The sequence below is a fragment of the Brassica oleracea genome, chromosome C4 (genome assembly GCF_000695525.1).
Source record: "Brassica oleracea var. oleracea cultivar TO1000 chromosome C4, BOL, whole genome shotgun sequence".
NCBI lineage: Eukaryota > Viridiplantae > Streptophyta > Magnoliopsida > Brassicales > Brassicaceae > Brassica > Brassica oleracea.
This window is the reverse complement of record NC_027751.1, coordinates 42,656,245-42,669,771: the sequence shown is the minus strand read 5'-3', so window position 1 is coordinate 42,669,771 and position 13,527 is coordinate 42,656,245. Positions and strand designations below refer to the sequence as shown.

The 13,527-nt window shown below is 33.7% G+C and overlaps 1 protein-coding gene across 1 annotated transcript; it reads right to left on the bottom strand.

Annotated features, from left to right (window-relative positions):
- Positions 1-850: 850 nt before the first annotated feature.
- Positions 851-10,906, bottom strand: LOC106338940. Its single transcript, XM_013777800.1, has 10 exons — positions 10,592-10,906; positions 2,570-2,843; positions 2,365-2,455; positions 2,150-2,274; positions 1,957-2,053; positions 1,797-1,914; positions 1,550-1,707; positions 1,343-1,457; positions 1,078-1,263; positions 851-1,006 (listed from the first exon to the last, which is right to left on the bottom strand). The coding sequence occupies exons 1-10, from the start codon at positions 10,904-10,906 to the stop codon at positions 851-853; spliced, it is 1,635 nt and encodes a 544-aa protein (XP_013633254.1).
- Positions 10,907-13,527: the final 2,621 nt, after the last annotated feature.

Genomic DNA, 13,527 nt, shown 5'->3' with positions numbered 1-13,527 from the left:
TATTTACAAGGAAATAACGAGGAAAGATAAACGAGTATTTTACGAGGAAATCCTTTCGTGGTCGTTACGTGTATTTTGCGAGGAAACACTTTCAAGGTATTTACGTGTAGTTTACGAGGAACTCGTTTCGAGGTATTTACGAGAAAATATAGTGACCTCCTTACGTGGAATATTGGCGTGGTCTTTACGACGAAATGATCTACTTCGTCTTTACGACGAAATATATTTCTCGCTAAGTTACGACGAATTAGCGAGGAAATATGTGTTACGACAGATGAGTAACGAGCAAACGTGGTTCCTCGCTAATTCGTCGTAGTTCCTCTTTTACGACGAACTCATGAGGAAAACCGCCCTCGTTAAGATTATTTTTCTTGTAGTGGATTTGTTATAGCTTGGAAGGCAAGATATTCAAATGTAAGGATGTGTGGTAATAGGAAATGTATGGATCAGGAATATATAGTAAATATTTTAATATAATGGATATTCTGAAATTTAAGTTATACGGTTTGTCATCGTAAAAAGTGATTGCTCTCAACTGATCAGAATACTGTATTCGTACACGTATTATTGGGGTCCAGAGATTGATAAATTTCGTAGTCCTTATAGTCTATAAGTTGTTTTTTCATTTTATATATAACAACAGTTTATGTTTTTATAAAGATAAATCACTCATTTATAATAAGAAAATAGACAGGTTGATCACTGAAACACATAAATCCACAAAGGAAGAGACAAAAAAAAGACACAAAAGGAGAATTCCAAAACATAGATAGATAAGACAACAAAATAGATAAAATTCGAAACATTATTAAAACTCAAAACACAAAAACATAATCATCGACAGTTCGTCTCAAGCAACACGCGCCTTCTTATGCGCATTACGAACTGGATCCTTTACAGCATTCTTTGATGCCTCACAAACGCCATCGCCGGATGCAGACTTTCCTTGTCCTTTCTTGACATCTGGCTTATCATCATCATCATCATCATCATCATCATCCCCTACCTAAAACATTCAGATCATTATATATCATTACTAAGTCTATAGAGAAACAACATAATACACATTCAACTCACATTATCGACAAATTCAGGGGCTGGAACGCGCTCAATCTCATTGATGATGCGAGAGACGGTAAATGATTGATGATTGACAGTGAAGTTGTACGCTGTGACTCTAACTTGAAAAGTGTAAGTCTTGCCATCCATATCAGCAATGAACGGAGGCATAATAGAGTCTTCAGGATTGACACCTTCTTCAGCCTTGTCATCAGATGGAACCAACATGTTAATCAGTAACCGTAATGTGATACCAATGTACTAAGTCAGACGTATATCTTACCAACATCTGACCAGCCTCACTTGCTCTGAGATTGTGTAACTTCTTCATCACACCATCGAAACAGACGAATGTCCCTTCGGCGGTTTCATCCGCTACCACCATCTCTACACGATAACTAAAGAGAACAACGAATTCGAAGCGTGTTAGTGAGATGTATGCTTATAAAAATGGAGATATCTATAACCGCATAAAAAATTTGCAACATACCGTAGAGATCCAACAGCGTGAGAACTATTGCATCGCGCACACTCGAACGCAGCGACAGAGCGCTGCAACTTCCTACTGCATTTAGAGCATGCAACATAACACCACCCCTTGTCCGCGTCAACGCTCGAGACCCTTCCAGTGCATAAGAAATCGATTTCCTACATTTTAAACATCAATATCACAGTCAGACACACGTCTATAAAAATCCTCTATATATAATTTCAGTGTCTTTGTTAGAACATATTACCTGTGATGGAGCAGTGATGACAAAATTGTTTAGCTCGGCGATTGTCATAGACTCGACCTTTGCATATGCCCTCAGTAGTGGTGCAGCAGGTGTAAGACCAGTGTCCCTAGCCACCAATCTGTACAGAATATAAGATGATTATTATCCTAAACTTGTCAACACTTCCACGTCAAATACACTCAAGAAAGATTCTCTTGCATTGGTTTCCTTATCAAAATAAACATGCGTCCCTGATGTTGCGTTGAGAAACAAACGACCTACACAACACAAAATAAATAAATCTATTAATATAAAGGAAAATGTGATATTACAAAATATCACTTGACATTACACAGAATAGATCAACAAAATACCTCCAATCATCTTCGGATTGATGTTCGTGGCAACAATCACCTTTGGATCATCACGCATGCCTTCAAGCTTTTTGTGAAACAAAACAGCTTGACAGTCGAATAGGCTAAGTGTAACAGACACATCACTACAGATTTGCAGCACCAATTATTGTACATAAAATAGTCAAATAATTATAAGAAACCAAGAGGAGCTTAAAAAACAAAGTAAAACTTACCTTTCCAGTTTGACCGTCACCATGACACGATTTTTATCCTCCGGAGGTTCACTCACGGTGCTCTTCACCACACTGATCTCACCTATGATATCTACGAAATTGGAGATTGGTATTAGTATTATACATGGATAAACCGACATCTTTATAAAGAACACAAATCCAATACGCCAAAGCAGACAACCTAGATATAAAATCATGTCTGTACCTGGAAGCTGATTGTTCGTGTTAGCCAATCCAACCAGCTCGGTCTGGTTACGGAACCGAAATCCTTCTACAGGTAAGGGAGATACCGGATCGGTTAGCACGTCAAATTCGGTTGAATCGTTGAACCGAATCATCAAAGAAGAGTCGGTAAGCTTGAAGTTCTGAGCACATCGAGCCACGTCAAAGCCGGAGATGGAATACATGGTTCCGGCGGAGAGCCTTTCACGGAATGATGAAAGCCGGTTAGCGTTGATGGTGGCTTGCATTATAGTCGCCTGAAAAGAGATAAGATATAAACAGTGAGTACATAACCGTACACATATCTACTAAAAGCTTGGCCATAGCGGGGTAGTCACTCCCGCTGGTGGTAAAGGAACAAAGTTGCTTCCTTGTTTTATCAGTTCAGCCATTGATGATTTTATCATTACTTACTGCTGATAACATATTATCTTTTCTTACTCATAGTCTCTTCGGAGTGATGTGAAAAAAAAAATCATGAGAATAGAAGTTAGCAGTTTCAAAGCATCATTATATAATTGATTCAGAACAGCTAATTATATTTTAATAGTAACTATTAACTGTCTGATGTTTATGTTGTCTACGCCCAAGCTATCGTTCAGATTTGTTGTCCAAGAAGGCAAGAATATTCCATAATCTAAGAAATTTACAGGAGTTACAAATATATATATATATATATATATACACACACACACACACATTTCATTCAACTCATAAAATTGTACCAAGAGTTTATTTCATTTACAATTTGCAAAACTTACCTGTTTAAGGTGCTAGAATCAATCAACATGTATATATTCAGTGACATCTTTAGCGAGTCATGTTCATTTTAGTCTATATTCTTTTAACCATTAATTCACATATGTGATCTAATTGTTGCAACCTCAAAGCATCTAACGTTGAAGAGGGGCTCGGGTGAATTAAAATACATTCATATGCAAAGTAAAATCATAATCAGATACATGTATTTTTTTCTTTATAGGCGTTTGCATTTTTTTTATAAAACCTATTGAGTATATTAAAAATGGATGTTTGCGAGGTTTAAGCTGAAACATCTGCCATGTGTAATGCCAATAAGAGTTACAAAAGAGATGAAATGCTAGATAAAATAACATAGATATATCTGCGTTTGTAACTGTAGACTTGCCATTGTAGCAGCCAAGAAAGCCTCCAGAGTTGTTTGGTTTGTTAGTGATATATCATGAGACTTAGTTTACAAAAAAAAAAAAGATATATCATGAGACTTATGAGACTGTAGATGTATCACATTGAAAATTCAGTTGTCATATACACCTCGCACATCTGCGTATATATAATGAAGAACAGTTTTTGTAAGTGAAACTTGCTCATATTTTATTATCTTGCTTTACTAATTGAAGAGTTTGGGGCTTGATGAACATGCTATTTATTTTTGATGATGAGACGAACTAAATAACCAAGACATCCGGTAGTGGGCCTGAGTAAAAAAAGACCTAATAATTTGTTATGGAATTGACAAAGATAATTAAATCGCAGCTTGAGGATGTTTGAATCATGAGAATGAGAGACGGGATTATCATAAAGAAATTGCAAGAAGGAAATTATATTTCTTTCCCAAAAGTGTGAAATTGCAAAAGTGCTAAGCTCAACGCATTGACACTATTCATTGTGAGATAATTTTTTTAGTAACATGTTAAATTTCATACCTTTTTTCATGTTTTACAGTGTTGAAAAAAAACAACTTATGAGCATATAATAAACACAAAGACAATCCAATAAAGAAAAGAGAGAAGAAGAAAATGGCGAGAGAAACCGGATCTCGTGGTCTGGTGGTAAAGGAACCTCGGCTGAGGTGCCCGCCATCACGAGTTCGAGCTCTAGCCACAGCGGATTTAACATGGTTTCCATTTGGCCTCCAGGACTTTCCTTGCCAGTTCCGGTTGGACGCGGTGGGATAGTCGGACTAAATAAGAGGTCCGGATACCTGGCGAGAAAAAAAAAAAAAAAAAAAATGGCGAGAGATTAAGGAGGCCGGAAGCGTAGGAAGTAGAATTGCAGCAGCGACTGTTGGCGGTGAGATGAAGCCGGAAAAGAAAGGAATCTGTCCCGCATGAGCCTGTCAACTGAAAAGAGATTAACTTGAACGGTTGTTGAAGTTGATGTGAAGATCCTTGCATTTCTTTCCTTCTACAGTAAATATATAACTGCGTGAAAAAAAAAATTGTTTTGGTTAAGCTTTTTATAGTGACTAGATCTACCGCAAGCGTTATCCCAAACTCAAGAAAACCCTTAGAATTTTTTTCGGAGAGCCGTAGTACCACCGCATTGACTGAGAATTAAATCTGGGACTTTTAACAGTCATTTGTGAAAATAGAGACCATATATTGTGAGATTTTTGTTTGTAACATGAGCTTCAAAGTCGTATGGATGTGTTGTTCAAGTTGTGAAAGAGAGCAAACTTAATTAAAAGGTTCATTATACATGGTTATGATGCATAGTGAAAATATTAAGCTTCAGATACTTTAACATAGATGTCATACAAAATAATGGTGATTTTTATAAACTAATTAAAAATATTTTACCAGTGTATAACATAAAAAGTAAAATATAAAATACCAGACTAAATATAAATATACGCATTATAAAAAATAACAACCAAACTATTTATTTAAGAATAAAATATACTAAACACACAGAAAAAACATATAAAAATATTTTTGAAAGAAAAATCATGTGCAATTTTTTTTTTTTTGATAACCGTAGTGTGACTCCAAAGGTTTTTTAGGTCCAATGATTAATCACTACGAAGTCCGTATGATCCGCATTTTCTTACTACTTAAGGTGCTCTGGATGGCCAAAGAGAATTGAACCCAAAGCGGTACTCACAGCTGTGAACCTTTTAAAAGTATTTTACCAGTGTATAACATAAAAAGTAAAATATAGACTTTGATTGGTGACATGAGTTACAAATGATTAAATTTGATTTATGTCCATAACTTAAAAATGTTACCAATCATGATTATTTTTTTATTTTTTGAGTTTGTCTTTGAGTTATCATGTGTTATCATTGAGGTACAATTTTGAGTTATCTCTTTTGTAAAATTGGTAAATCAAATCATTAATCAACATCAAGCCATTTTGTATGTATTAGAAGTTGATGTGGTAGTTATTTTGTTTTCTACGGATTATTACGGTTACTTTTAATTTTTTTAACAATTTAAGGTCTGACTGGTTCAAACGCAGCGGTTGCGGTGGCGGGAGTTTACGGATGCGGGTGGTTGCAGTTTCTAGCGGCTTTAAGAGATTTGTACGACTGGTTATGCAGTTAGAAATTTGTGCGTTTACGGGATACTTATGACTGGGTAACTACCATATACAGCAGTGGTTAAATAATAAATTAACAATATTTATATTTTATATAATTATAAAAAAATATAAAAAAAATCTTAATATTATAATAAATATGAAAATTATATTTAGAAAGTTATAGTTTTAAACTTTTAATATTATAGAAAATATTTTTATTTTAAAATTTTATAATATTAATTAAAATATAATAGATATATTTTAGCATTTTATAATTCTAATTTAAAATTTTTATTGAATATTTTTATTTTTCTATTTATATGGTTTTTGAAAAAAAATTATCCTCCCGAAACCGCCTGCAACCGCAAACGTTAGCTGGAACCAGCTTTTGATTTTAAAAGGTTCGGGACGGTTTGAAGCGATTTGTAGCTGTTTGTATGATTGTTTCGAAATGCTGTCAACCGCTAGCAACCGTAAAAGCTGCGTTTGCGGGTGGTAACAGGGAAACCAGTCAGGCCCTTACTATATTAATTGCATGGTAATCATTTCTCACGTTTACTTTCCTTCACTTACCAAACCATTGTAGAAAATCATGTAATTATTCACTAGTTAGTTAAATTTTTTTTTTTAGATTTTTTTACTTGAAATTAATTATTATTTTTAAAAAATTAATTGTTAACTATATTTGGTAGCTAAAAATTTTATATACAAAATTATGAAAATATATAAATACCTTTCCTATAATATATATATATATATATATCAAAGTATATTTCTTTAATTTTTATTATATATTATATATTTTCAGTCTATTTTGTTAAATCTACCATAAATATTATTTTGTGAAAAAAAAAATACTACAATTTATACATCGAAAGTGTTACCAGTCGGTTATTTAAAAAAAATAATAACTCATATTTTTACTGCGAACTCACTACATAAAACTACAGTTTTTACCACATATTTTTTTACTGTAAGTTACATCGGATTATAGCTTTTATTGTAAATCAACTCTAATACAACATGTCACCAGTCGAAGCCATAAAATACCAGATTAAATATAAATATACGCATTATAACAAATAACAACAAAACTATTTATTTAAGAATAAAATATACTAAACACACAGAAAAAACATATAAAAATATTTTTGAAAAAAAAATCATTTTCAATTTTTTTTTTTTTTGATAACCGTAGTGTGATCACAAAGGTTTTCTAGGCTCAATGACTAATCACTACGAGGTCCGCAGGATCCGCGTTTTCTTACCACTTAAAACGCTCCGAGTGGCCAAGGGGAATCGAACACAGGGCGGTACTCATAGCTATGATTAGTCATTGGGCCTAGAAAGCCTTTGGGATCATACTACGGTTATCAAAAAAAAAAAATGCACATGATTTTTCTTTCAAAAATATTTTTATAACTTTTAAGTTTTGCCTTGCTTTTGTAGCTCGTCCGGTCTGTGATGGTACTAGTAATCATGTGCAATTTCACCGCGTACTCATCTGATTAATTTCCGACTGAGTTTATTGTTTCAAGGTCACACCTTTCTTTCTCTACCTCTAAGCGATTCTTTTTGGAAGAAGACTCTTCTTTTCTCTGGTACTGGTACTATCATAACTGATCTTGGTCTCGTGTTTATTGCGCAGGTCCTTCGGTCTACGCATAAGAACTTGCGAATTCCTACACTTAAACCCACTTATGGAAAAAGTCTAAAAAATCACAACGTTCGTACGCGGAGACTGCCGAACTGTGTGTTAAAGCGAGACCAAAGCCAGTGGTGGTAGTTACAGTACCAGGAAAGAAGAATTCTTTGAGAAAGAACCAGTTAGAGGTAGGAAAAGAAAGATGCGACCTGGAAGCACTAAGCTCAGCCAAAAATTAACTATAGCTGGTGCAACTTTTAAAAAGGGAAACCTGATCAGAGAGAGTAAGATACGTTGGAGAAGAAAACAGAAACAGAGAGAATATATATAGTCCCCGAGAGCTACGAGGATGAGGATGAACTTAAAGACTGTATCATCACCAAGCCAAGTTCAATGTTTCTTTTTTGTTCCTTCCTTCTCTGAATTTTTTTTCTTTTGAATATCTTTTTACTATGCTAACTTTTGTATTTGTTTCCATACCTAATGTACCTAGAAATTCTTTCAAATCTTTTCTCTTATATTTTTCCTTTTGCAATTTATTATTCCACATTATTTGATAATAATAAAACAAAAAAAAAACATATTCTATATACTACAGATTTCTTAATCTATCTTCTTATAGTCTTGTTTTTTTTTTGAGCAACTATAGTCTTGTTTTTATGATTAATTATTCTATTGTACTATCATGATAACAAAACAAAAACATTTTTTCCTGTTTTATATTTTAAAAGTTTTATGTTGTTGTACTCTGATCAAAATAAAAGAACAAACTGAAAGGTCAAAACTATTTCCAACATTCGAAAGTTGAAACATGATTTAGTCAGCGGAGTCAACATCTTACAACTCTATTTAGTCAAAAAAAAAACATCTTACAACTCTACATGGATTAAAAAAAAAGATTTTTGATAACTTTTTATGTTTGTGCTATATTTACAGTAGACATCTTTATTTTAGTCATAAAATTATATGTAATGAACAACTGTATTTACATGGTACTGAAAATTTCCATCAAGCATTTTCATTATTTTGAAAATTTTGTGTTATGTAGAATCCAATCTCGAAAACATAATGTAAAAATACTAAATAATATTTTGATCATATTTTGATCAATTATCTGATAAAATGTGCTTCAAGATTTTCTATAAGATTTTCATACATAAGATAAAATTAAATTGAAATAATAAAACAATTTTAGTAATTTAGACAATATTGTAATAGTTCAAATGTATGTTCAGTTACATGGATTATAAAATGTGTCAAATATATTTATTTTATTGACGGAAACCCTAAACATCATTATGAAAGAAGTTATAATTCTATATGAAGGAAGCTAATGTTATATGGTAAGGATACTAATCACTGTATTAATTTTGATAAATTATAGGTCATCTTATGAGAGTTGATTCAAGATCACAAAAAACAAAAATCTGGAATTTTTGTGCAGAAAATGAAAAGAAGACTAAGTAATATATGAATTTATTGAACTAGTTTCAAAGTTCAAAATTTCAAAAAAAAAAAAATAGAAAAAATAATATATTACAATTTGCAGCGTTTCGATTTAAAATACTTCTGGAAAGTCGTTTCATTTAGATACCTTACAAATATCTGTAAGTAGGTAATTGCACACACTTTTTTTTTTCTTTTTAAGCCATTTAAATAATAATGTGAAAGATTTACACTTAAAAGTCTTTTGGAAAATTACTATTTATATTATTTCAAGGCTCACTTTGAATAGTGATGACTTTCAACATTTGAGGTAATTATATTTTGAAGGTACATTTATAGTATATATTTCTACAAGCACATTTATAATATTTTAAAATATTGCACTGCACTAATTTTTGTAGATATATCAAAAAATTGATCTTGAAATATAAAAATCGATACGAAAATGAATGACAAGGCAACCTTATAAACTTATGAAATTTTACGATAAAAAGACGCATCTTTAAATATTTCGATAACCCTTTACAAATCTATAAAAAATTTAATATGAAAATAAACATTCGTAGACATTTTTATAACCTTTTAAAAACCAATGAAATTTTAAGAATAAAAAGACACTTCATTACAGAAAGATACATTCCTAAACCTTTTGACCTCTTACAAACTAATGCAAGTTTAAAGATGAAAAATCACATCATTAGATATTTTCTTATTTTCTTTATTTAGTGCAATATTTTAATTAAGTATTACACAATATATCTTAAACATGACTAATCACTAATCTTGATCAAAACCCTTAAACACAATTAAAGTTTAAGATAAATTATGGTAAAAAGAACATAATTCAAATAAACCCAAGATTAAAAGAAGAAATTGTTCTTCGGATACAGATGCGATGCAATCATAAACATCCATAGTCGCCTAGATGGAAGCCCAGTTAACACACCAAGAAGACAAAGCCTTGCGAACCTAAACTCTCCGGATTTACTCACTGAAGAAGAGGCAAACGGAAATCAATCTCTGAACCCATTACCCCTAGAAGAAAGACTGCTAAGTCAAGTGCCAAACTCCAAGCATAGAAACATCAAAAACCTTATTTAAGCATGAGCCGAGGAGATCCGACAACAATATACGCTGAAAGAAACATGTTCGGTGTCAGTGCTAGGATATCAATATTCGCCGCTACCACCAACAATGCTCACTCCTCCGATTACGAAGACAGTAATTAGACTAGAAGATCAAGAGGCATAGCCGATTTCAATAACTCCAGACTATTAGTCTCCTAGCTATTAGGTTCCAGCTAGTGTACTAAAGGACCACACCGACGGTGCAAATTATGGATCAAACGCCATCCCTCTGATAAACCTCCATCTCACCCCTTAGTCATAAACCGAACAAGACTGTCCGGACTGAAAAGTTGGCCTTGACGTCAGCTAGCGAGCCAAGGATCACCAAGTCACAACTGTAAGGAGAGCAGAGCTCATGTCACTGAAACAACCATGGTGCTCCAACGAAGAACATACCCCTTTATGCCACGTGTCCCTCCTCCAACCGTCTCACCGCCTCCGGGGAAGGTAGATCCTAGATGGAGGAGGAGTCACACCAAGCCATGCGCTGATGTCGTGTAACTTTCGCCAGAGATCTTGAAGAAGTAAAACCAGATCTGACGAGTGCTACAGCCTTAACCGCCGATTCTCCCCTCCACCGTGCCACCCAGAGTCTTGCGCCACACCATAAGAAGCCAAGAGACATCCCCATCGACCCAAAAGAGCTTTGGGAGGGTTCCGACAGAAAAGAGTAGCGAGCATCTCCACTGAGGAAGGACGGGGAGGGAGAGAGCAAAGAGAAACCGAGATTAGAGAGATGAGGTTCCGCCTCCAGTGCCGTCTGAATTGGCGGCCAGACTAGAGATGGATCATCGTTGATATCTGTACGAGTCGTCATTGGTATTTCTTTTATTTTGGAAAGTCTAAAAGAGGAACTCTTAGAGCATGTTTAAGGGGTTCTTAGGATGTCGTTCTTAGCAGAATATAAGAACCCGTCTCTTAACTTTTAATTGAAAAAAAAAAAAAACTAAGAATCGGTTCTTAAATATCTTATTTACAGGATTTAAAAATATATAATGCCCATAAAAGTTACAAAAGAGATGAAATGCTAGATAAAATAACATATATATATCTGCTTTTGTAACTGTAGACTTGCCATTGTAGCGGCCAAGAAAGCCTCCAGAGTTGTTTGGTTTGTTAGTGATGCAGCGGCATCATGCTTGACCGACAAGTAACGTGGTTAACGTTATGACTTATGTTTTCCTATTTTCTATTATTTATTTTTAATTATGATAATTTTATGGGCTTTAGGTCTTTTATCTTAAACATGTTTATCTTAGGGTTTTGTGTTTAGCTTTGGCTTATATATAGCCTTTTTTTGTCGTTGTTTATGAACTAGACTTTTGATAATTAAAAACAGAACTTTTGCTTTATACTTTGTTTGATTCGATTAAATTCATCTACAAAAAGTTGGTCTCAAAGAAGCTATCGCAAGAAACTCTTTTACCGATCTAAGAACAGGTCTCTAGAACCCTAAAGATTCCTTGATCGACCGTTCAACAGTTTGTACGCTGCACCAGTTAGTGATATATCGTGAGACTTAGTTTACAAAACAAAAAAGATATAGACTTATGAGACTGTATATGTATCTCACATTGAAAATTCAGTTGTCATATACACCTCGCACATCTGCGTATATATAATGAAGAACAGTTTTTGTAAGTGAAACTTGCTCATATTTTATTATCTTGCTTTACTGATTGAAGAGTTTGGGGCTTGATGAACATGCTATTTATTTTTGATGATGAAACGAACTGAATAACCAAGGACATCCGGTAGTGGGCCTGAGTAAAAAAGACCTAATAATTTGTTATGGAATTCACAAAGATAATTAAATCTCAGCTTGAGGAAGTTTGAATAATGAGAATAAGAGACGGGATTATCATAAAGAAATTGCAAGAGGGAATTATATTTCTTTCCCAAAAGTGTGAAATTGCAAAAGTGCTAAGCTCAACGCATTGACACTATTCATTGTGAGATAATTTTTTTAGTAACATGTTAAATTTCATACCTTTTTTAATGTTTTACAGTGTTGAAAAAAACAACTATGAGCATATAATAAACACAAAGACAACCCAATAAAGAAAAGAGAGAAGAAGAATATGGCGAGAGATTAAGGAGGCCTGAAGCATAGGAAGTAGAATTGCAGCAACGACTGTTGGCGGTGAGATGAAGCCGGAAAAGAAAGGAATCTGTCCCGCATGAGCCTGTCGACTGAAGAGAGATTAACTTGAACGGTTGTTTAAGTTGATGTGAAGATCCTTGCATTTCTTTCCTTGTACAGTAAATAGATAACTGCCTGGAAAAGACAATTGTTTTGGGTAAGTTTTTTATAGTGACTAGATCTACCGCAAGCGTTATCCCAAACTCAAGAAAACCCGTAGAATTTTTTTTGGAGAGTCGTAGTACCACCACATCGACAGAGAATCGAATCTGAGACTTTTAACAGTCGTTTGTGAGAATAGAGATCATATATTGTGAGATTTTTGTTTGTAGCATAGCTTCAAAGTCGTATGGATGTGTTGTTCAAGTTGTGAAAGAGAGCAAACTTAATTAAAAGGTTCATTATACATGGTTATGATGCATAGTGAAAATATTAAGCTTCAGATACTTTAACATAGATGTTATACAAAATAATGGTGATTTTTATAAACTAATTTAAAATATTTTACCAGTGTATAACATAAAAAGTAATATATAAAATACCAGATTAAATATAAATATACACATTATACAAAATAACAACAAAACTATTTATTTAAGAATAAAATATACTAAACACACAGAAAAAACATATAAAATATTTTTGAAAGAAAAATCATATGTGCAATTTCACCGGGTACTCGTCTGATTAATTTCCGACTGAGTTTATTGTTTCAAGGTCACACCTTTCTTTCTCTACCTCTAAGCGATTCTTTTTCGAAGAAGACTCTTCTTTTCTCTGGTACTGGTACTATCATAACTGATCTTGGTCTCGTGTTTATTGCGCAGGTCCTTCAGTCTACGCATAAGAACTTGCGAATTCCTACACTTAAACCCACTTATGGAAAAAGTCTAAAAAATCACAACGTTCGTACGCGGAGACTGCCGAACTGTGTGTTAAAGCGAGACCAAAGCCAGTGGTGGTAGTTACAGTACCAGGAAAGAAGAATTCTTTGAGAAAGAACCAGTTAGAGGTAGGAAAAGAAAGATGCGACCTGGAAGCACTAAGCTCAGCCAAAAATTAACTATAGCTGGTGCAACTTTTAAAAAGGGAAACCTGATCAGAGAGAGTAAGATACGTTGGAGAAGAAAACAGAAACAGAGAGAATATATATAGTCCCCGAGAGCTACGAGGATGAGGATGAACTTAAAGACTGTATCATCACCAAGCCAAGTTCAATGTTTCTTTTTGTTCCTTCCTTCTCTGAATTTTTTTTTTCTTTTGAATATCTTTTTACTATGCTAACTTTTGTATTT